Raw genomic sequence first — 23,046 nt, forward strand, 5'->3', positions numbered from 1 at the left:
CCACTGCAGATGCTTAGTACTAAGGTGGGGAGCGAGGTCCTAGAGCCAATTGCTGTTTACAGACAGTGGGCTGAGTATTTCATTGTAAAACTGACTAGCCTGGTCCTATGTGGTCACCAGTAGTCGTCTTTAATTTATGTTTGTCAGTCTGCTTGTGGTGGGTGCGCCTCCAGGACCAACTAGATCCTCGGGGAGGAATCTTTTTCATCTGGAAAACCAGATGGACTCCAAATATGAGTGATTCTACCTTGTTTTTATGTATTAAATTGCCAGCTGCACTTTCTCTGTGCACTATTACGTAGTGCATTTTAACTGAATCCTTTTTTCAGCAATGTGTTACTTATTTAAATGCATTATTGATATTTGGGTAGGATTAGTCCACCTGTGTGAAAGTGTTTTCGTGTAAAATGATGTGAAAAGTGATGCATCTGTGATTGCTAATAAAATCATAGTATTTTGTGTAATTTCGCTGCAAAGACCTTAAAGACCAACCGTTGTCCTTGCTTTCTGAAGTCTGTCTGGACACTTACCAGCCCTTCAGGAGAGCTGGCAGGCCTTCTCCCTGCCCTGGATCAACTCAGCTTTAGTTTTTCCATTTCTCTTAAGATTGCATCGCTGAAAAGGACACTTCGCATTATCCTTCTTTGGTTTTTCCATTTCTCTTAAGATTGCTTCGCTGAAAAGGACACTTCGCATTATCCTTTTCCAGCCAGGCTATAACCACATCCCCACACGTGCCCTCTGGGGACTCTCACTCTGGATCAGTTTATTCGGAAGCCATTTAGAATGAGCAGTAAAGGCTTATAGCCATGGGATGGCCCCAGTATTGTCTTTTTTGAATCCTTCCACAAGCCAGCTTGTATTACTGCCTTGAGCTAATACCATGGGAAGCATGTGTGTGTATGATCCTCGTTTCTAACTACTCATAAGACCCAAAACACTGCCATTGAGTCAATTCCAACTCATAGTGAGCAACCCCTAGGGCAGGGAGAAGTGCTACATAGGGTTTCCAAGACCCAATCAGTTTGCCAACAGTGTCAGTTTTCCCACGGAGCAGCAAATGGATTTGAACCACTGACGTCATCTGCCCAATGCTTAACCCACGACACCACCAAGACTCCAAGATTTGTACGGTGATTATCCTCATTTTTCAGCTGAAGAGCCACAGATTTACATAATAGAACAGCTGGACTTTGAACTCTTGTCTGGCTCCAAATCTGACAGCCTTTCTTGGGCTCCCTCATTGTGTCACGCTGCTTCTAGATCTTTGTCTCCTTCCCTTCACCCTCTCACTTCACCATCAGTATTTTCCACATACCTGCCTGGAATTTCACCTGTCAGAGGACTAGGCTACAGAGATGCGCAAACCGGCATTGCTCAGCCAAGTTCTTCACGAGCCTGTAAAGTACATATAACCTGAGACAGTCCAGCCAGCATCCCCGGCATCAGAGACATGGACATTCCCGGACTGTGACTGAGGACAGGGTTGGCAGAGGAGGAGAGGAGGTCCAGTCAGTCCAGGACTGTAGGACTGTGTGAGAATGGAGAGAAACAGCCATAGGTAAGAAGCCAATAAAGCTCAGGAGGCTAGGAGAAGACCACGGAAGTGAAAACGGACGGGGTAGCGTGATGGAATGGAAGGAGCACCGAGATGAGAACGAAGAGTACGCTCTGTGATCTCTCATCTTTCAGTGCGAAGCTAGAGTGGATGATCTCTGAGGTCCCTTCGATGTTTGACACTAGAATTTAAAGTATTGTGATAGGGTATAAAAATAGTGTGATCAGTTATTGGAATGGGGTTCTGAGGACGGCTGGAGAAATTGGCCCCTGGAGAAGCTCAAGAAGAGAACGAAGAGTGAAGGGCCTGAAGAAGGTTTACGTCGATTGTTCCCACGTGTTGCCTCAAGACCAGTTCTGCAGGTGGTTCAGTGCTTTACATGAGCAGAAATGTGGACCGAGCTCTTTAGAACTTCAGGTAACACTCGTCCAGGTAATTCCTGCTTGAGCGGGGACCAGACCTGAGTTGCAGGCTGAGTTACATTCCATTTATGCCATTGGTCAGACTGAATCCCAGACAGGTCATAGGCTATGGCGCCTTGAATCCCGTTTCCCTATGTCGCCTCCGTGAGAAGAAAACACTCGGGATTCCGAGGTATAAAGCGCCTAGCGTCCGTTATCTGCCGTCCATCAGCTGGTATAGAGCAGATGGTCTGCACGATGGCCTGAGGTTAGGCGTTGGGTTGCTCGGGTCTGAGTTCCGACTCCTAACTAGCTCTGAACTTTGAGCAAGTGAAACTCCCTCAGTCTCCTGTTCTTCAGCAGTAGAATGGAAATGACGGACCTATCCCCGTAGGTTGTTAGCAGGGCCAATTGTGATAACAATGGACATAAATGATTAACCCTAACCTGCTACTGTCCCCATCACCCTCCTTCACCTCAGCCACAGCTCAGTCAAGTCGGTGATGTCAACTTCTACGTGTTGCGGGGAAGAATTTTCTTTTTTCTTTTTAAATCGTTTTTAGCAGGGGCTCATACGACTCTTATCACAATCCATACGTACATCAATTGTGTAAAGCACATTTGTGGGAAAGAATTTTCGTTTGATAGAACTTCGTCTCTCCCTCCTGTGGAACCTGAACAAAGTACACACGGTCTAAAGGCCCAACCCACCGCCACCGAGTCCATTTCCGAGACTGTAAACATTAACGAGAGTTCAGAGCCTCCCTTTCCTTTGGGAACCTGCTGATCTTGCAGCCAGCATTTCCCAGTCGGCCACCAGGGCAAGGTCAAGATGCAAAGCCGTCCCCGCATATGCTAAGAAGCAAACAGTAGAGCAGGCGGCCCCTCCCAGCGCCCAGGAAGGGACCCACAGCAAGGGCGGCAGCATGGCGGCGAGCACACCCCTCTCCCTTCCGCGGGCCGGCCGACCCGGCTCCTCGGCCCTCGACTCCACAGAGCTTAATAAAGTTGGATTCCAATGAGGCTTCTGCCAGGTCCCGCTCTGACCTCAAGAACTTCTTCCGCCCACAATACAGACGGAACAACGATAGGTGGCCGAGGCGTAAGGGGCGGGACCGGAAGTGAGATCATTTCTTCCCGTGGTGAAAGGTCAACGGAACTGCTGCTGCTTCCTTTCTGTTGTCGGCCCGAGAGCCTGTTGTCGGTGAGTGGCGTCTTGGCAAGGGCTTTCCAATCTCCCTCCATCCGCGGCCAGGGGGCCGGGGTGCGGGCGGCGCCGGGTGCGTTCGGTCGCTGGGCCTCTGGCGGCTTCGTGGGGGCCCGGCCCGCCGAGCAATAAGCGCCTCCCGGCGGTCCGGGCTCGCGGCCTGCGCTCGCCAGCAGGACTCCGCCCAGGGGGTCGTTGGCGCGCCAGCTTTCTCCAGGACTCCTTCTCCTTGCAGAAATGGGCAAGTTCATGAAACCCGGGAAGGTGGTGCTGGTCCTGGCGGGACGCTATTCGGGACGCAAAGCCGTCATCGTGAAGGTAGGAGCCGCGGCACTTCCACGCCCGCGTGTCGCCCAGCGGGGGAGGCCGGGGGGCGCTGCGTGCTGGCGGGTGGGAGCGCGAGTGCAGGAGGGCTTTTTGAGGGTGGGAGATACGAAATCAACGCCAGCATGGGCCCTCATACCTGCGGTATACCCTCTCAGAGACTAAATAATATAGTGGCCAACATTTACCGAACGTGCGCTAGGAGTCAGGCAGTGCTTTTATTTAAATCATTTTATTGGGGGGCTCTTACAAATCTTATTACAATCCACCTTTCAATAGTGTGAAGCACTCGTACATATATTGTCATCAACAGTCCCCAGACAATTCCTTTCTACTTGAGCCCTTTCGATTGATTTTTTTTTTTTTTAAGCAGTACTTTCTAGGTAGTGTTTGTCTCCATCCTGCAGATACATTGCCAGGAGTCCAAGTGGACTGACACCGTTGTGGCTACAGCGGGTTGTGAGCTGCAATGCCCTGAGTCCTGTGCAAATAGCAAGCATGCCACAACTGTTTTCCTTCTTCAAACCCCATCTCCAGAAGCCTTTTTTCTGCTTCCTGCTTTCTCTGGTCATATAGGATAGGCCATAATTGTATTGTGGTGGCTTCCTCATAGCACCGTGGGTCGCAGACCTGGGTTGGGAGGCATTCTTCCTTCCCCGGCCTGCATCTAGCCTAAGTAAGCCTTCAATGGATTGCGAACGTCTCTCCTACAGAACATTGACGATGGCACCTCCGACCGCCCCTACAGCCACGCCCTGGTGGCTGGAATCGACCGATACCCCCGCAAAGTGACAGCTGCCATGGGCAAGAAGAAAATTGCCAAGAGGTCAAAGATCAAGTCTTTTGTGAAGGTGTATAACTATAATCATCTCATGCCCACAAGGTGAGCATCTCAACGTGGGAGGGAATCCAGAGACCCTTCCCACCCTGTTCAAATGGGCGGAAGGGACACCATGTCCACTTAGGCTGCAGCTGGGGTCCTTGTCTTTATGTCTCCTCCTGTAAGCTGGGTAGAGATGGTGTCATCATTGGTTTCCATCCCCAGTAAGCACTAAGACAGTGCCTTGTCTGCCTTTTCTCCTGGGTCCTGTAATCCCTGACCCTTCGCTGAAATCTTACATTCGGCAGCATGTCACTATCTTGGAAAAAGCGTTATAGATGATACATTTTGGGAGACCTGGAATTAGAACTGTCTGAACCAGGCAGCACTTGCCTAAAGATTGCTGCTTAAAAAAAAAAAAAAAAAAAAAAAAAAAAAAAAAGATTGCTGCTTAAAAGACAGCTGCCACTGAACTGACTGAGCACTGACTGCTATCCAGAAGTCTGGCAGTTCCAGCACAGCAGCAGCACCATGAGGAAAGAGGTGTCTGCTCCCGTAGGTTTGGAACACAGTAGAGTCGCTAGGAGTCAGAACTCAGCAGTGAGTTACAGTGAAGTTACAGGTAGTGGGGTGGTGTTTTTTCTGCGGTTGCTTAGCGTAAAGTCCATGATTTGAACCCACCAACAGCGCTCCGAAGGGAAGAGGTCTGGCTGGCTGCTTCTGTGAAAGTTAAGTCCAAAGGGACCCTTCCATTCGTCCCACAGGGTCTCTGAGTCAAAATTGTTGTGGTTGTGATAGTGGTGGGCATTTGGGGCACTGTGCACCTGAGGCTGCTAGCTTCCAAGTAGTTGAGACTGGAGCTTGAGATTTTCCCAGTGGATTGAAGAAGTGAAATGGAAGCTTCTCCAAGACTGTCGTTGGGATGCTTGTATGGAATTCACACCCAGTGTCCCAGAGAGGCTTGTGTGGAGGCTCTGGCAGCACCTGAGCTGGTCCTTCCCGCCATCACTCTCCAGGTACTCCGTAGACATCCCCTTGGACAAAACTGTCGTCAACAAGGATGTCTTCAGAGATCCTGCTCTTAAACGCAAGGCCCGTCGGGAGGCCAAGGTCAAATTTGAGGAGAGGTAAGTAGGTTCTGGCTGGTAATTGTGGGGCCAGTAATTGTTCACTGTTCCTGCTTCCCTGTTCCTCGCTCATGTCTGTTTTCTTCCCCTCCAGGTACAAGACAGGCAAAAACAAGTGGTTCTTCCAGAAGCTGAGATTCTAGATCTTGAGTCAAAATCATTAAAAACACCCCCAAGATATCTCTTTGTCTGCCTGCTATGTGTGTACTATTGAACTGGGGGAAAGAACACTGGGGTGGGGGTGGGGGTGAGGCATTGGGTGGCGGTAGAAGGACTGGAAGACCAAAGTTAACCCATCTGAGATGTAAACCCTGTCCTGTGAGTAAAGGATGGTGCACTGAAGTGTTTCTGAAAGGGGCTGTTTCCACCTGGACAAAATTTGACATTTATCTCCCTGGTCTGATACATGCCAGAAGATCCTGTTCCCTCACCCTGCATTGGGGTACGGGCCACAGGCTTGAGTTGAAAACCAATGACCACATTTCTTCAAACCTGACACTAGTGGGAGAGAAGCAGTCCTCTAGATGGTTTGCTGGGAACCCGCTCCAGAAAGGTGTTGCTAATGAGACCCTGGGGAGAGCCTTGGTCCTGACCCAGGCCTGTGTGGGCCACAGTATTTGCCTCTTTTGCACCGATGGAATGGTCCCTGGCTTGTCTCCGCCCCAACCCTTCTGTAAGGGGAATCCAGGTGCAGTATAGCACCAGTGAAGCCTACAACTTTCCTCTAGTTCTCTAATGCTCGCCACTATTGTGATCCCAATTCTACCTTACAAATCCAGCTAGACCAGAGGATGTACACTGGGAATCCAGGACATATAAGCCTCGGGACCAATAATGAGAGTAGAGACATCAGGAGGAGGACACAGCAGAAAAGTGGGTGAAGGGAGACATCTGACAGTGTAAGACGGAAAAATAATGTATAAATTTTATCAAGGGCTTGTGGGGGAGGTAGGGGGTGAAAATGAGCTGATAGCAAGGTCTCAAGTAGAAAATGTTTTGAGAATGATGATGGCAACAAACGTACAATTATGCTTGACACGATGTATGGATTGTGATGAGAGTTGTACAAAACCCCAATAAAATGTTTTTTTTTTAAATGGCCCCTGGTTCAAAATCAGCTAGAAGCTTGGGTGTAAGTGAACCTTTCACGTGGCTCCACACCAGCACTGAGAAAGGAGCAGCAGTGGGACACTGGTCTGTGCTGGGTGCTCGTGGAGAAGAGAGTTACCTGCTGGGTCGTGGGCATTTCAATCCTTGGAGACTGCTTCTTCCCTGTGGTACTGTGCCCTTCCGCCACTCTTGAAAACTGCCTGTGGGTGCGGCAGAAGCATGCCAGTGGCCGGCTTGGTCTGGGGCTCATCCAAGCTCGTTCGGTGGGGTATGGAATTGAAAACCTTGAACTACTACAGTGTGTAGTTGAAGATGATAAAGCTGGTACAGGTGTGCTGGAAGAACAGAGAACTGCTTTTGAAGACTGCAATCAATCCATGGATGTGGCTGCTTTCAACACGATCTAAAATCCCTCCTGAATGATTGCACCTAAGTAAATGCCTAAAAGAAAAACAAAACTGCCTGTTTTCAGCTGTGAAGTGGAAATGGCGCTGCTGTGTCTGCGGGCTCCTGGAGGAACAGGGTCAGCAGCTGGTTGGCTGGTTTTGTCCCACTGGCGTCGCGCCAGCTGTTGCCCAGGCACCAAGGGCAAACAAACCAGCACAACCTCGCGAACTTGGCTGGTTAGAAGTGCTCAGAGCAAGCATGCTCGAAGAGGAACTTGGAGGTGGTAACTGATGGCCCTGGGACGAGGGTGAAGCATGGATCTAGGGAGTGCGGCAGAGGCAGGGGTGCTTCCTGAGAAGGTTCTGCAGCTGGCACTGGTTCTTTGACGAGACTCTTGCAGTCAGTTTACAGCTGCTCAGGGGTCCTGCCCTTGGAGGCCCTCATAAGAGGTCAGCTTCCAAAGCCAGGAAGGCCCCTCCCAGGGGTGGGGATCCACCACTGGGGGCGTGTGAGTGCCAGAGGGCCGGGCTTTCACAGAAATGAAAGTGGAAGCCAGGAGCCGCCTGAAGTGTGCTCCGGGCCCTGCTGTGACTGGGGGATACTGACGCCCACAAAGGGTACCCCAGCATTCGTCCTGGTGAACGCTGCCAGTTCCACCCAACTCTGAAGCCTGGAGTGCCAACCGGACCCCAGACCCATGTCTGTTACCCAAGATACCGTAAGTGAGGGAGAAGACATGGGGGTGGGGAAAACTTAAGTTTTTCTGGGCAAGAAGCCTACCAGGTAGGTGTCAGGGCCCTAAGGCCCGAACCTCTCCCAGCTCCTCTCCCAGCTCCCCGTAGACCGGATGCAGGTGTGAAGGGCAGATCGACTGAGGCTTTGGCTCAGCGAGACTTTCCCTAACCATCCAACACCTTGCTTCATTTATTAGCGCTAGCCTTGTGGATAATTCAAGTTCGACAAGGGCCGGAAGTTTTGATTCAGCCACTCTGTAGAGCCCCGAACAGGGTAACAGGTTAAAAGTGCAGTAGCTCTTCGGAGAGTCAAACCAAACAGATCCACTGCCAGCCCCAACTCTCGGGGGGACCCGTGTAGGGTTGCTGAGGTTGTAAATCTTTTCTTAATTCCCTCCCTCCCTCCTCGCTCCACCTCCCCTCCGTCCCCATCAGAGTGTTTCCTTTGGTATGAAATCCTTTTATCTTGATTTTTATTCTTTTCTAACACTGGTCTCACCTTATTAACTTCACATATCTTCCAAATCTCCCCAGGTCACGAAGTATGTGTTTGACAGTCTCTGCATCACTCTTCGGCGATGCATGCTATTCCATTGTGGGATGCGCCAACACTTGCCTATCCATCCCTCCAACTAGGAAGGAGGTTGTTTCCGGCTTCTTGCCCAAGGAGTGATGCTGGGATGAGCCTGGTGGACATCTGTCTGCTCGTGTTCCGCTCCTTATTTCTGAAGGGTAGCTAGATACCAAGTAGAGGGACTGCTGGGTGGAGGGTATTTCTGTCACCGTGGTAATCTTTGAGGAGGTGCTGTTCCGCAGTCCACGGTGGTGGGTTCCAGTCGCTCCACATCCTCTCCAAGGCTGTAAATCTCCAAGGGAGTGGATCGCCTCATCTTCATCCTGCAGCTGAGCCGGGGTCCCCGGCAGGGGATGAGTAGAATTCTCATAGCACCTCCTACTCTTTCACCCCCGTTTCATCTCTGTCTGATGTCTGCCAGCCCTGGGCCTGGTGCCACTTCTCTGACCAACCTTTTCTTCTTCTTCTTTCTCTTCATTCCATTTGCTCTCCTGACCACTGACTAGGAATCCTGCCAGACGATGTGTCCAAGGCTCTGGCATTTAAAGAAGGGTTTCGGTGGCACCGTGGCTGCATGGGCTGCCAATCACATCGTCAGCTGCTCCCCTGGAGAAAGATGAGGGAAGATTTACAACCCATCTGATATTATGTTACTTAATAAAGACCTGTTTCCATTAAAAAAAAAGATTTACAAACCCCACTCCCCGCCCCCACCCCACCCCACCCCCCGGCAGTGCTGCTGTGTCCCACAGGGCCTGAGTCCGAATCAGCTGGATGGAGCTGGCTTTGGTTTGGGAGCTCAGCCCTCTTGCCTTTGGGGGTGGTTGGGTGAGGTGAGGGCTTCCAGACCACCTCAGCTGATGAAGCCTCTCGATGACTTGCCGTTTCCAGCATTCTTTGTCTTTTCTCTCCCCATCTCCCTCTCAGGATGCTACCTTCCCCTTCACCCACTGCAGTCACCTGTTTGGGTGGCTCTCATCACCTGACACTCAGAGATCTAAAATGACCTCATCTCTCCCTTGCCAACTCCGCCTTTAGAGAAAGCGAAGTTCAAGTAGTCTGGAGATAAAAAGACCAGCTTGACTGACGGAAGCCATTATTTAGCCTTGATGAACCTCCATTTTTTCATCTATAAGATGAGGATTAGTAAAATAGAAAACATTAATTCTCCTATGACACGTTTTATGTGCTAGGCACCATTCCCAGCAAGATACAGGTGAAAATGCCGTTACGTCACTTTACAGATGAGGAAATCAAGGTATGAAGCCTGAAATACGTTCTCCATGCTCATATTGTAGTAAGAGATGCTGGGGTGGAAGCCCAAAAGCTTGGCTCATGTTTATGCTATTGTGGTACCTTATGTCCAGATGCCTCCCAGTACTTCCCTGATGAGCATAAATGACATGAGATTTTGTTCTGTGGACCTAAACTTAGGTTATAAACTCAGCAAGTATGGGAGAATGCACATAGTCAAAAGTAGCCCCAGATGAACCTATCTGCTCCCAGAAAGGTTTACAGTCTCAGGAACCCTCTAGAACAGTGGTTCTCAACCTTCCTAATACCACGACTCTTTAAGACTTCCTCATGTTGCAGTTACCCCCCAACCATAAAATTATGTTCGTTACTACTTCATAACTGTAATTTTGCTACTGTTAGGAATCGAGTGACCCCTGTGAAAGGGTTTTTGACCCCCAAAGGGGTGGAGACCCATAGGTTGAGAACCACTGCTCTAGCAGGCCACTATGAATCAGAAATAACTACAGTACCTGCTTTTTTTTTTTGTTAAGCATTCAAAATTGATTCTCTGGACAAGCTCAACTGAATCCATTTTGTTCTTGTTTCTATTGAGCAACAGACAATGTTGGCTTGCATTTAAGTCAATAAATATACAAATCAACAGCATGCACAGTTAAATTCAAGTAAATAACTACAGTCAGTCGGAGTTGTTTTTTTGTTGTTTTTTTTTGCCGGAGTTGTTCTTAATAGACCCTTTGAGAAGTTTCAGGGAGTTTGGACAGGGAGGTAGCTTTGTGATCCTTCAGTGACCTGGAGTCGAACTGTGCCTCGGTAACTACCAATTCTCTGACGTGCCTCACACTAAACTCCGGCACACCCATTCATTTAGACCAGGGGTCCTCAAACTTTTAAACAGGAGGCCAGTTCACTGTCCCTCAGACCGTTGGAGGGCCGAACTATAGTTTAAAAAAAAACTATGAACAAATTCCTATGCACACTGCATATATCTTATTTTGAAGTGAAAAAAACAAAACAGGCAAAAACACCCGGCAGGCAGATAAATATCCTCGGCGGGCATAGTTTGAGGACCCCTGATTTAGACTCTACCACTGACTGTTCTCACCTGCGCTGTAAGCTAACTGTTATTGGGTTAAGTTCATGTTCGTATAGATAAGCCTTTATAAGAATACTATGCACAGGGGAGGGAGAGGGAAGAAAAGGGAGCTGACATCAGGGGCTCAAGTGGGGAGAGAATGCTTTGAAAATGATGATGGTGGCGTATGTGCAAATGTGCTTGACACACTGGAGGAATGTATGGATTGTGATAAAAGATGTAAGAACCCCAATAAAAGTATTTAATAAAAATTTTAAAAGATACTATGCACAAGACAAACATTTTTATTAATTGGGCTAAATGATAATAAAATCCAAACTTTAATTTTTTTTCTTTTGAAAATCGATTTATTAAGCTATCCATTTCAAATAATCAATAGCATTACCAAAATAACATTGGCAACTAGATTTTCAAGCAATTACATACAACTGAATTGAGATTTAAAATTCAAAATCAAATCCACCGTCAAGTTGATTCCAACTCATAGTGACCCTTATCTTTTCCAAGGCTGTCAATCTTTTTTTTTTTTTTGGCTGTTAATCTATGGAAGCAGAGAGCCTTGCCTTTCTCCCAGGGGACAACTGGTAGATTTGAACCACCGACCTTGTGGTTAGTGGGCCAGTGCTTACCCAACAGCGACACCAGAGCGCCTTTACAATTTATTTATTTTAATTAATAATTTTATTGGGGGCTCGTACAACTCTTATCACAATCCATCCATCCATCCATCTATGTGTCAAGCACATTTGTACATACATTGCCATCATCATTTTCACATCTTCTTTGCACTTGAGCCCTTGGTATCAGCTCACTTTTTCCCCTCCCTCCCTCATGAACCCTTGATAATGTATAAATTATTTTTTTAATGTCTTGCACTGACCGATGTCTCCCTTTACCCACTTTTCTGTTGTCCATTCTCCAGGGAGGGTTATATATAGATCATTGTGATCTGTTCCCTCTTCTCCCTCCACCTTCCTCTTCCCCTCTTGGTATTGCTACTCTAATTATTGGTCCTGAAGGGTTTATCTGTCCTGGATTCCCTGTGTTTCCAGCTCTGATCTGTACCCGTGTACATGCTCTGGTCTGGCAGGATTTGTAAGAATTGGGGTCATGATAGTCGGTGGAGGGGAGCATTAAAGAACTAGAGAAAGTTGTTTCATCGGTCAGCACCTTTACAATTTAAATCAGAAGTAAAAGGGGGATAAACTGAGGAATTAATCCAGCCCCAAATATATATTTTTTTAATTTTTGTGGTTTTTTAAATCATTTTAATGGGGGCTCATACAATTCTTTTGTGTGTGTGTGTGTGTGTTAAGGATATCTTTTATTTTTTATTTATTTTTTAATCAATTTAAATCCCAACCCCACACCTCTAGAGACAGTCCCGTTTGAGAATGGATCGTCTTTGTTAGGGCAGCAGGCCGTCGGGATAAGTGTAGGGTTTCTTTTGAGTCAGTCCCTCTTTGGGGAGAGATGATTCAACAACGGAGCAAGGCAGAGATGACAAACCACATGAGGGTCACCCAGGAGCAGAAGCCAAGGAGACAGGGACCTGTCCCCAGAGCTGACAGAGTGAGCTTTCCCCTCGCGCTGGTGCCCTGAGTTCCAACTTCTAGCCCCTGAATTGTGAGAAGACAGACACATTTCTGCTTGCTGAAGTCATCCACGTGTGGCAGTCCTGTGGCACGGTCAGGGGGTGTCCACTCCTATTCCTCGTGCCCTAACCCTGCCGATGTCACCAGCTCTCTCTCTCCGGACCTCTTCCACATCACACCCAGTCTGACAGGCCACTTGGTACGGTGGAAAGGGTGGCAGGAAGGAGACCAGTTGAGGGACACTGGACAATTGCTTGGGGCTTGATTTTCTCAGCGTCTCCCAGGCACAATGGCTAGCAGGAAGAGGTATGGGGACAAACTGCCCGGAGTTGAAGGGCTCTAGAGGCACAAGTCACTGAACCTCTGAGCCAAAGTTTCCTCCTCATAAAAGAAGGGTGAATCTGCTCTTTGCTTCATGAAACAGTAGTAAGAATGGAATGATCTAAGCCACATAAAGAAGGTGGCATTCAAACTCAAACTCACTGCCACTGAACCCATTCTGACGCACACCAACCCCACAGGGCAGGGCCCAGTGGCCCGGTGGGTTTCCAAGACTAACTTTTGATGAGAGTAGAAAGCTTCATCTTTCTCCCATGGAGTGGCTGGTAGATTCGAACTAGTAACCTTGTGGTTTGCAGCCCATTGGGGAACCACTATGTCATGCCTGCATGTTGTTAGCGGCAGTCCTCAGCTGTGACGTAAGGTGATTCCGTGCAGAACAGAATGCCCCAGCCCCTGGGCCCTTCACAGGGTCAGTTGTGGGTAATCCATGAGGATCCACAGGGTTCCCATTGGTTGGATCACTAGGCCTCCAAAGTGGATCACCAGGCCTTTCTTCCTAGCCCACCATGCCTCACGACAGTCATGTCATTATTACTTAGCAGACATTAATGAAACACCCATGTTCATAAAGCACAGTTCACAATAGCAAGAAAATAGAGGCCTAAATAAAGCAAGTTTGTTACATATGCACAGAATACTACAGCGTGTTACAGAATAACGTGGAAACTGTTAAACACTCATGGTGTGGGTGGATTTAGGGGACATTATGCTGAGTGCAGTTAGTCAAACACAAAAGGGCAAATACTGTATGAAACCAGTTATTTTAAAAAATCAGAGGTTTTCATACAAAAAGAAACAGGCTTTAGTGACCACCAGTGGTGGGAGGAAAGAGGCAGCAATAGGCTAGAGGGTGGACAGGTGCTAACTGGGGTGAAGGGGAAGCTAACACAGGAGAGAGGGGGGAAATAGCAGTCATCGGGAGCTTTGAGAAGCAATCTGTAGGATGCAGAGATGATCATCTGATACGTAACCCCAACTGATTCACAACAAAACGCTTGAAGCCTCTTAGGACAGTGTGGAAATCGAAGCCCCTGGGGCTCTAAAAAGGCTCCTTTGTTGCATTAGCCCCTTCAGGCCTGTCCCTGCCCCCATTTCCACTGCACCACCAGGTCAGTCACTCACTGACCAGGCCATGGCTGTCCTGCCACGTCTCCTCCCCTGCCCAGCTCTGTGCCCAAGCACCTCCTAGTAGGAGCGCCATCAGTGCTTGTGAAGTGGCAAGGCTGCCGCCTCCTGCCCGTCAGCGAGAAGCTGAGATGAGGCCAGCCCCACGCCCTGAGTACTGTGGGCCAGGACGAGTCCGGGCCGGGGGCTGGGGTGCGCTATTCCCGGGCTGATCATGTACTCTGCTGGAACATCCAGAATAGGACCCCACTTCCCTGGGCTCATTGGGTCTCTGGAAAGGCGGAGAGCTGTCTGCTTGGTCCAGTGGCATCACGAGAAAGAAGGGGTGCAGGTCAGCCAGGTGACACTGAGAGGACACTCAATGTTCCGTGCAGCGTTAGCAGCCGCAATGCATGGCCCTCTGTAAAACGGTCCCTGGAACTAGGTATCAAAACATTTTTCATGCACCCAGCTCACAGGTATCAATATACCTAAAAGGCTAGAACGCTCCAAGCTGTGTATCCCTCTGGTACTTTCAAATGTGTTCTGTTGCCAATTACCACGGCGCTTCCAATCGCGGTTTCTTCTGCACGTGCAGCTGTGTTCATTGCGGCCAGGGTGTTTATCACCCTTGATTTTGTCAAGTTTTCTGGTGTTTCAGCTACAAGATTATCATGAGTGTGTATGAACCTATCATCATTTTTGCGGGGAGGGGGATGAAGTCGTAAACCAAGGAAAAGGAGAAACATTAACAAACTTGTGCTCAGTTACCAATAATGTTGTAATGATGTCATTGGATATTAAAGATTTTACAAGACAATTTTGGTAGTGTGGATCTAAGAAATATTACCTTGAATCAGTTTGCACCCCTACCACCCGTGCCTCTGTGATGAAACTGGGAGTAAACGTTATTCCTATGCTACTGTCGGAGGCCCACGGGTAACCCTAGTAACGCCGCTGGTGTGTGTCCCCCACCCCCCGCCCATTCCCACAGGGCTCTTTCCTCAGCCTTCTGGAGGAGCAGAACCGGCTCAAGAAGAGATTATGGGAGCTCCAGGAGCTGAAGAGAGAGCACATGCATTTCCCCCAGGACAAGGTCAGAGTGAGTGTGTGTGTGTGTGGTTGGGAGAGAGAGAGACCTGGCCTTGCTGTGTGGCCCCCAGAATACTGCTTGACTTGAACCTCGCTCGTCTCATCTGCGAGGTGAACTTGCCTCCCGTCCTGGGGTGTGTGTCCGAGCCCAGCATGGCTCCTCCCGTGCGTTCATGCAGCGATTTCTTCGGAGATAAATGTCTTTCACTCTGGTGCCCGGCATCCGTCCAACAGGAAGGGGGGTCTCCTCCTGGGAGGGAGTGGGGGTTCTGCCCCCACTTGGAGTTCCATCAGCCTCCCCTCCCCCAACCCCAGGTGCCGTTCCCGTGTCCGGAGCTACCGCTGGTCTTTCGAGGCCACACGCAACAGAGCCGGGCAGCACCCAAGGCTTTGCTTTCCAACCTGCGAATCTGCACCCCTCTGCCTGGAGGCTCTGCTGTGGTCATCTTTGATGACCTGAAGGGTGAGTGAGGGGGAGGTGGCGGGGACAGGGAGGCAACCTCTCGGCCTGAGGTTCCCCAGTGCCGACCTCTGCGCCCCGCACCCAGTGGCTGAGCAGATCCTGCAACAACAGGAGCACGAGATCCACATGGAAGAGTGCCGGCTGCGCGTGCAGGCCCAGCCCTTGGAGCTGCCCATGGTGACCGCCATCCAGGTGACAGAATGGCAGGCCTTGGGGACGACATATAGGAGTGCTCTGCAGCAGCGCCCAGGGCCCAGGGGCTGTGCCTGGGACCACTTCCCCGTCTCCCCTAGGTGTCCAGTCAGATCAGTGACCGGAGGGTGCTGGTCAGTGGGCTTCCTGCGGGGCTCCAGCTGGGCGAGGAACAGCTGCTGGACAAGCTGGAGATCTTTTTTGGCAAAGCCAGCAACGGGGGCGGCGATGTGGAGATCCGGGAGCGGCTGCAAGGAGGCGTCATGCTGAGCTTCATTGAGGATGGAGGTCAGGGCCCCCAGAACCCTGGAGAGGAGGCTAGGGGACAGGTGCCTGGGGCCACAGGAGAGAAGGGGCCTTGGATGCTAAAGGGCCACCTGCTCCTGTTCCTACAGTGGCCCGGCGCCTGTGCCAGATTGGCCAGTTCAAGGTGACACTGGATGGGCGCCAGGTGCTTCTAAAAGTCTCTCCTTACATGACCAGCGAGATCCAGAATGCCGAGGTAAGCAGAGGGTGGAGAATCGGGCCCAGCCAGGACAACCTGTCTGCCTGTCGGAATTTTCCCAAGGAGGGACCAGCGTCCCCTAGTCCCCACTGCAGTTCCGTCCAGAGCCCGGCCCTGCTCCCACAGGACCTCTTTCCCCAGGTCTGCCTCCAGCCAGTGTCCCGTGCAGTGGTGGTGCGCCACATCCCGGACATCCTGGACGGCCCCGAGCTGCAAGACATCCTGGAGATCCACTTCCAGAAGCCCACCCGGGGGGGCGGGGAGGTGGAGGCCCTGAAAGTCGTGCCTCCTGGCCGGCGGGGGCTGGCTGTCTTCACCTCCGAGTGAAGCCAGGGCTCTCTTGCCTTCCTGCTCACTAGGGGTGGGGCTTTGAGGCTGAGCAACTAGGCCAAAGGAGAGTAAACGTGCCTGGGTGGCCTGCTGTGCTTCCTCATTTCATGAAAGGAAAGTTGGGGAAGGGAAGGGAAGGGAAGGGAAGGTGGCCGCCGGGGGCGGCCAGACACCTCCTGCTCTCCTCACCGGCCTCTCATCAGTGAGGGAACAGCCAGGACCAGGGTTTTGGCTTTTTATTGACACAAACACAAGGCAGCTGTGGTAATGGGGTGGGGTACACAAAAGCAGAGATCGCACTTCACATGTTCAGGCCTCCCCCCCACCCCACCCCACACACACACTCCCATTGGCAATGGCTGGGGCAATCAGCACCCCGCACCCCCAGCCCGGAAAGCAGGAGAGTTCCACCCCAGTCCTGGCAAGTCCCCACTTTGGCTCCAGCCATCCAGGTCCTGCCCTGCTTGCTGCCCTCCCAGCGCCAGCTCCCCACCAGTGTAAACAAAGTTTAGGGAGAAGCTGCCGCCCTGCTCTGAGAAGGCAGGGGGCCTCCTGTGGCAGCCGGGCATGTGCTTCCATTTCCACTTGGCCCCAGAGAGAGGCAGCGCTGCTGCTGGTAAATGCCCTTCTTATCTGCAAGGCTGGGGCCCGACCCGCCTCTTCCTCCTCAACCACCCGCTGACAACTGACAGCCCCAGAGACAGGACTTGGCACAAACGGCCCGCCCACCAAGAGGGTGACCTTTCCCCCTTGTGGGAGGCTAGGGCTGGCCTCCGCTCTTGCCCCTGCACCCCCCCACTGGCACGTACACAGATTTTTGGCAGTGGTGTGGGACTGGGGATGCGTGAGACCCCAGTTCCACCAGAGGAGAAGGCACTGGGGAGTAGAGGGATGGAGAAGGAGGTGGGGACAGGAACCCCCCCCTCCCACACACACACAGACACACACACAAGCACAGGTTTTCCGTAGCTAAGGCACAGAGAACAGATCCCGGGGACTCTGTGAAGAGCCATGACTTAGGGCAGGGGTCTGATTCTCACCCTTGGGAGAGGCAACCTTGGCTAACAGTGGCAGAAAACCAGGAGGTGGACAACGCCCAATTGTGCTTAAGAGGCTGGGGACATGCAGGGCTGAGAGGTGGGCGCTGGCTGGGCTGGGGGTGAAGGGACACTGGGGAGAGACAGGTACATGCTGGACTCACACAGACTGGCCCCACATCCTGAGCTGACACTTCAATTCTTTGGGGAGGTGGCGGGGCAGGGCAGGGTGGGCAGGAGATGAGGCAGGGGTGGAGATGAGGACGGGGTGGGGGTGGGGGGAAAGGACTGGCTAACCTTGGCACAAAAGCAGCACAGCAGGCCCGGGAAAGGGTGGGGGGCAGGAAGCATCCAGCCTCTCTCTGACCCTCCCTGTCTCCTCATGGGGCCCAGACATCCAAGTGATTACTTCCCAACCTCTTCAGGGAGCAGGAACGGGGGGAGGGGGTATTCCTGAAGAAAGAGAAAGGTCAGGGATGGGACGAGGTCATCACCAAGGCCTGGGGGGCAGGGGTGGGGGGGAGCAAGACAACAGAGGATGAAAGGCGAGATGGTGGTCAACAGAATGTGGCTTCCCAACTTCCCCCTCCTTGGATCCCAAGGGTCGCCCAGACCCTCGCCTAGTTCTCCTTCTCGGGGCCGGGCACCAGAAGGACCTTGCCCACATTCCTCTTCTCCTGCAGCTGCTTCATGGCATCCGTCACCTGGAGGGGCCATAAGAAGGAAAGACGGTCTCAAAGCCATTCAACTCCCCTGCACAGCGCAAGAGGCTGCTCTCCTCTGCCCCAGGGACCCCAGCCTTAAGGACCCCTCTGGCCAGATTTGCCCGCAAAAGCCATCCGCTCCCTCACCTTCTCAAAGGGCCAGACGGAGTCAATGTGGGGCTTGATGCGACCCTGATTGTACAGAGCCACCAGGCGGGCCACCACACCACTGACCAGCTCCACCTCGCCCTCCAGGTAGCCCAGGTGGAAGCCACACACGGCCCGGTTGGCCTGTAGCAGCTGCAGCGCCGTCACGCTGAACTGATTCCACCAGGTGCGGGCCAGGGCCATCAGGTTCCGCTTGGGGCCTGTCATTATGTTGGCCATTCCTGAGGGATGAAGCACAGGCAGTGAGGATCCAGATGCCAGCCCCATCCTGGCATGCTTGCCTTGGCCGCCTACCCCCTGTGGTGCCCGTGCAATTATCCACACCGGTGCAGTGCCAGAGAGGGCCAGGATCACTCTCTGCCAGCTAGCTACCAGCCCAAACCCATTTCCGTGGGCTCAGACACTGTTCTCATCTTGACTGTCTTTTGTGTGACACGGTATTTAAAATGAAAATGGAGCTGGCCCAAGAAGGCCATGGGCAAGTCAGACAGAAGTCAGCCTGGCGGCTGACTTTGCATCAGGAAAAATCCCCAATGAGGAGCACAGAGGGAGGGGACACTGAATGCGGAAGGGAAGGGCAGTAGCTGGTACCTGGGAGAAAGCACTGGATGCCAAGATACAAGAACCACCTCCAACCCTGGTGCTGTGTGCCACACCTGACAACCTGCCCCTCGTCCACTGGAAAGCTCTGGAGACCTGAGCCCCACCCCTCAAACCTGCCCTCCTTCCCTTCCCTTGCACGCTCTCTCTCTCCCAGCGTACGAACTCACCGTAGGTGACGACTTTGCCCATGGGTTTGAGGAGGTTGTAGGCCTTGGCGGTGTCCGAGCCACCCAGAGGGTCCATGATGATGTCCACTCCTGCCAGGGTCAGGGGATCCGGGAACAGCTTTAGGATCCACAGTTTAGCGACTCTCTGCCCCCAGGTGCCACATCCCTCCTAAGCCCTAACCCCCACCTTTAGGGGAGACCTTCTTGATCTCATCCACGTAGTCACTTGTGTGGTAGTCGATAGGGTGCATGACCCCATTCTCCTTCAGCACCTCATGCTTGCTGGCCGAGGCTGTTCCAAACACGGTCACATTCTCTACCGTCCGGCACAGCTGCAGGGCCGCCATGCCCACGCCCCCTGTGGAGACACCCATTCAGGGGCTAGGGAGCCCTCTGGCAACCATTCCACCCCCCTCGCCTCTCAAGGGCACGGGCCCTGACCATCATCTCCTCTCTTTTGGGTTTGGGCTTTTTCCCCTCATTCCATGCCCCATGTCCATCATTGGGAGTTGGGGACAGGGGGCGTTGGAGAGTAGGGGGCGCCGGGCACCGGTGTGTTGATTTGGATGGCAAGTTAGGCTGGACCCGGTGCCTGCATGTTACCATGGCAACGGCACCACAGCAGAGGCCTCTTGGCCAGCCACGGACTCAGCCAGCCTAGTGTTGCCATGACGACCGTCCAGCCAGGCTGCAGGCAAGGGGCCTAGAAGGAAATCTGGGCGAGGTCAGGAGGGAGGGAGAAAAGGCAGGAGCCTGTCACCTGCAGCCATGTGGACCAAGACGCTGTGGCCAGGCCGCAGGTTGCCGAAGTCAAAGAGAACCATGTAGGCAGTGATGTAATTGACCAGCAAGGCAGCGGCGTCCTCAAAGGTCATGGTCTCGGGCATCAGGAAGGTCTGGGCTGCAGGCACAGTCACCTCCTCCTGCCACATCCCTGACCGGATCAGCACCATCACCCGGTCCCCTTCCTGGAGGGACGGGAGAAGATCGTTCATTCACCCACAGGGAATTCCATGACCTTCCACCAGGCAGAAGGCCCTGTTCTTGGCCATGAAGCCGTAGTTGAAGCAGCAGTCATAGTTACGGTAATGAAGGCAATAAACAATAACACAAACAAACAAACAAACACAAGGGCCCCCGTGTGTTTTACCTCTAAGTTAAGGTGACCAGACGTCCCGCTTTCGGTGGGACTTCTAACAATATTTCCTGTGTCCTATGGCGTTTTAAAAAAGTCCCGATTTTTGGAAAGAATGCATGACAAGCTAGGGTAGACGGTTTTCAGCTGCCATGTGGCTATTTTGCCAGGATATGAGTATTAACAATGGTGTCCTGCTTTATCAATGTTAAAATCTGGTCACCTTACTCTAAGTGCCCATTTAATCCTTCCACCCGCTCTCTAAGGTGGATACTGTCCTTATCTCCATTTTATAGATCTTAGAGCTGGGCATTGTGTAAGATCCCTGAACACGAGAAGCTGTCGGGGCAGCATGAACGCAGTATCCAAGAGGTCAAACTCCGTTTAAATAATGGGCCCCTCTGTTTATTTACCTGTTGTGTGACCTAGGGCAAATTTAAATTACTTAACCTTTCTGAGCTCCTCATGTAGTTACTTCGTTTGGAAATTAGGGCAGTTATGATTACATGGGAGAGGTAATCAGTGGGGTTAGCCAATGATCTCTGGCAGACTCTGCATTCAGTAATGTGATAACAGCAGCAAGGAGCGAAAGTCATGGGCTCCTAACAGCTGGAGGCAGAGGGGATACGTGGTGATACTTGGGCTAAAGGTCTTTGTGAGGTTAGAGCCGGGCACAGAAGTCACCAGTCCTGGGGACCAAATAGCCACCTTCTCCCAGAGCTAACAAAGGGCTGAGGACAGCCACACAGTCCCACCAGGAAAGCCACCCACTACCCCCCTGTGTACAACAGGGGCAAAGATAAAGAGCCCTGCCCTCCAGATTAGCAGCCAGGGTCAAGGGAAGGGGAAGGGATAGGGCTCTTAGGAGAAAGGCAGGCTGCGGCTTGGTCTCTGAAGAGCCTGGGGAGGGAGATGTGGGTGCTGTTTCCGGACAATCTGGGTCTGTCTTGGCCCTGGACAGGCATGATGGGAATTCTGTATGCTAATGAGGCAGGATTCATGAGAAAGGGGGAGGGGAGCCCCACACCGTTGTTCTTGTCTTCAAGTCCCCATATTCCCCTCAAGAGGAGGACGGAGGGCTGAGTTCTTCCCTGCAAGTCCTGGCCTGAAACGGAGTCTGGGGAATGGACTCACCTCTCACCCCAGGGCTCAGAGGTGACAGAAACCGCCTGAGAGCCTGGACAAAGGGGCAGCGGCCAGTCGGGGCAAGATGTGACCCAAAATAAGTCTCACCCTGGCTTATGTCCAAACTGCAACCCAACCCAAGGCTGGGCTATGCCCCCTGCCCAGTGCAGACATCAGGAGGGAGGGAGAGCAGCCCTCCTCCCCACCGAATCCAGGTTGTTAAATCAGATTCGGGCGCTGGACAGGATATCCTATATTTACCCGGCGGAAAGTGTGGGGAAGGGAGTTCAGGTGGGTGGCCTTCAGCAGAAACAAGCACTAAAGCCCCACCCCCACCCAAAAATTTTTTTTCCAAAATTTATTTTAGCAAGTTCTCGGGAACTTGGATTATTTAAAAGAGTGGAGGGAGTGGGGGAAGCCCTTGAAGGAGGAGCAGAAGGCTTGTGCTAGAAACGCCAGTTTGGGGGGTGGGGTGGGGAGCAGGTAGCACTAAAACTGATTGTGATGATGTACATACATACAAGCGCTTTTTAAAAAGCGACTTAGCAAACAAAAAAGCACTTAGCTATGGAGTGTATGATACGTGAATTTGATATCAATAAAATCACTGAAAAAGACAAAGCAAGGCAACTCTGGCAAGAGGAAGCCTGCATCAGAGGCTGAATCGAGGGGCCTCTCTTGCCAGGGCTGGACTTCCAGCCAACAAAACTCTACGGAAGGACATGCAGCGGCCTCACCCCAGGCCTCTCCACAAGTCACTGGGGACTATCTGGTGCGCACGGCTGTGGCCAAGATGCACGGAAAGGAGAAACAGACCGGCAGAGCTGGGCCAACCTGCTCACCGTGCCACCCGGACCCACCCCAGTCCAACGGACCGGGCACGTTTCTGAGGCAGGGGTCCTCCACTAGGAAGGCAGGGGCGTTTCGCTGGAGCTTCCCGAGGCCAGCCAGCCACGGGGTGGTGGGCCGCCAGCTGAGTCACGGGAGGAGGAGATACTGCAGTCACGGGAGACAGCCCAAGACAAAGATCCAGAGCCCCAATCCCGCCTCCCCCGCCCCAAGGCCAGACGGCATAGGATGGGCGCTGGCGTGGTGGTAGTGGCGGGCGGGGAAGCTCCGGCACTCCCCATGACGGGCGTGACCCGTCTCCACTGCCCCGCACGGGGAGGGGCCGCCTCACACCCCCGCAGACCACGGGGCTGCATGTGACTTAGACTCTGGCATGGCCGCTGCGCCCCCGCCCAATGCCCACTGCACAGCTCCTCCAGCTCCCTCGGGGAAACCAGGGGCTAACCATCACTCCGGGCCGCAGACCGCAGTTACTCAGGGAGTAGTTAGTGGTCAGCGGTACAGGTGTGGTTTTATAAAGGCTGGGCGGGGTGGGAGCGGGGGGGCGCGTGTGGTGTGGTCGATGCGCACGCGCAGTGGCGCCTCATTGTTTCTTCCCACCTCCTTCCCCGGGGCGGTGGCCGGCGCTGAAAATACTTGGGGAGGGGGCGATGACGCCGTTATCTGCACCGCACCTTCTCAAACCCAGTTCTCCGGGAGTGCAGAACTTAGGGTTCTTTCCCACGCCTGTCCACCCGGGTCCGGGCCAGGTTCCCCCTCCTGCCACACCCCCGGCACCGCCCATTCGTGCCCACCTGCCCGGCAGCCCCGGCAGCCTTGACCCTGCCGCTCCGCCCCGCCCCGGGCGGCCCGCTCACCTTGCGGTCGCTGACTCCCTCTCCCACCGCGGTCACGACCCCCGCGCCCTCCATGCCAGGGATCATGGGCAGCGGCAGCAGCCGGTCGTACACTCCCTGGCGGGCCATGAGGTCGGCGAAGTTAAGCCCGCAGGCCCGGACGCGCAGAGTCACCTGGCCAGGACCAGGGGCCGGAGGCGCGGCCGG

General features: G+C 52.6%; 3 protein-coding genes across 4 annotated transcripts; 2 read left to right on the forward strand and 1 right to left on the reverse strand.

The window, feature by feature from the left end:
- Positions 1-3,081: 3,081 nt before the first annotated feature.
- On the forward strand, positions 3,082-5,617 carry RPL27 (ribosomal protein L27). Its single transcript, XM_004707197.2, has 5 exons — positions 3,082-3,163; positions 3,402-3,484; positions 4,204-4,373; positions 5,327-5,437; positions 5,532-5,617. Exons 2-5 carry the CDS (start codon positions 3,404-3,406, stop codon positions 5,578-5,580), a joined length of 411 nt encoding a protein of 136 aa, XP_004707254.1. The 5' UTR covers positions 3,082-3,163; positions 3,402-3,403; the 3' UTR covers positions 5,581-5,617.
- A 1,556-nt stretch (positions 5,618-7,173) lies between these two features.
- Positions 7,174-16,314, forward strand: IFI35 (interferon induced protein 35). Of its 2 annotated transcripts, none has more exons than XM_045299595.1 (7): positions 7,174-7,652; positions 14,628-14,735; positions 15,041-15,188; positions 15,274-15,380; positions 15,482-15,668; positions 15,776-15,882; positions 16,027-16,314. In XM_045299595.1, the coding sequence occupies exons 1-7, from the start codon at positions 7,632-7,634 to the stop codon at positions 16,210-16,212; spliced, it is 864 nt and encodes a 287-aa protein (XP_045155530.1). In that variant the 5' UTR covers positions 7,174-7,631; the 3' UTR covers positions 16,213-16,314. The 2 variants fall into 2 exon arrangements, with proteins under 2 accessions (XP_045155530.1, XP_045155531.1); XM_045299596.1 differs by having other exon boundaries at positions 14,628-14,729.
- A 122-nt stretch (positions 16,315-16,436) lies between these two features.
- VAT1 (vesicle amine transport 1) lies at positions 16,437-23,040 on the reverse strand. The gene is made up of 6 exons (XM_004707198.2): positions 22,861-23,040; positions 19,655-19,862; positions 19,082-19,252; positions 18,895-18,984; positions 18,104-18,345; positions 16,437-17,956 (listed from the first exon to the last, which is right to left on the reverse strand). The coding sequence occupies exons 1-6, from the start codon at positions 22,966-22,968 to the stop codon at positions 17,873-17,875; spliced, it is 903 nt and encodes a 300-aa protein (XP_004707255.1). The 5' UTR covers positions 22,969-23,040; the 3' UTR covers positions 16,437-17,872.
- Positions 23,041-23,046: the final 6 nt, after the last annotated feature.

The sequence above is a fragment of the Echinops telfairi genome, unplaced genomic scaffold (assembly GCF_000313985.2).
Source record: "Echinops telfairi isolate 266 unplaced genomic scaffold, ASM31398v2 ScPeMD7_7458;HRSCAF=8496, whole genome shotgun sequence".
Lineage (NCBI taxonomy): Eukaryota > Metazoa > Chordata > Mammalia > Afrosoricida > Tenrecidae > Echinops > Echinops telfairi.

Bases quoted from the DNA above. Each gene is read 5' to 3' on its own strand.
- VAT1 (XM_004707198.2), bottom strand. From the start codon at position 22,968: ATGGCCCGCCAGGGAGTGTACGACCGGCTGCTGCCGCTGCCCATGATC. The intron at 19,253-19,654 runs GTGACAGGCTCC...GTGTCTCCACAG, and splicing joins CTTGGTCCACATGGCTGCAG to GGGGCGTGGGCATGGCGGCC. The intron at 18,985-19,081 runs GTGGGGGTTAGG...TGACCCTGGCAG, and splicing joins CAAGAAGGTCTCCCCTAAAG to GAGTGGACATCATCATGGAC.
- IFI35 (XM_045299595.1), top strand. From the start codon at position 7,632: ATGTCTGTTACCCAAGATACC. The intron at 15,381-15,481 runs GTGACAGAATGG...CGTCTCCCCTAG, and splicing joins CCATGGTGACCGCCATCCAG to GTGTCCAGTCAGATCAGTGA. The intron at 15,883-16,026 runs GTAAGCAGAGGG...CTCTTTCCCCAG, and splicing joins GCGAGATCCAGAATGCCGAG to GTCTGCCTCCAGCCAGTGTC.
- RPL27 (XM_004707197.2), top strand. From the start codon at position 3,404: ATGGGCAAGTTCATGAAACCCGGGAAGGTGGTGCTGGTCCTGGCGGGA. The intron at 3,485-4,203 runs GTAGGAGCCGCG...TCTCTCCTACAG, and splicing joins GCAAAGCCGTCATCGTGAAG to AACATTGACGATGGCACCTC. The intron at 4,374-5,326 runs GTGAGCATCTCA...ATCACTCTCCAG, and splicing joins AATCATCTCATGCCCACAAG to GTACTCCGTAGACATCCCCT.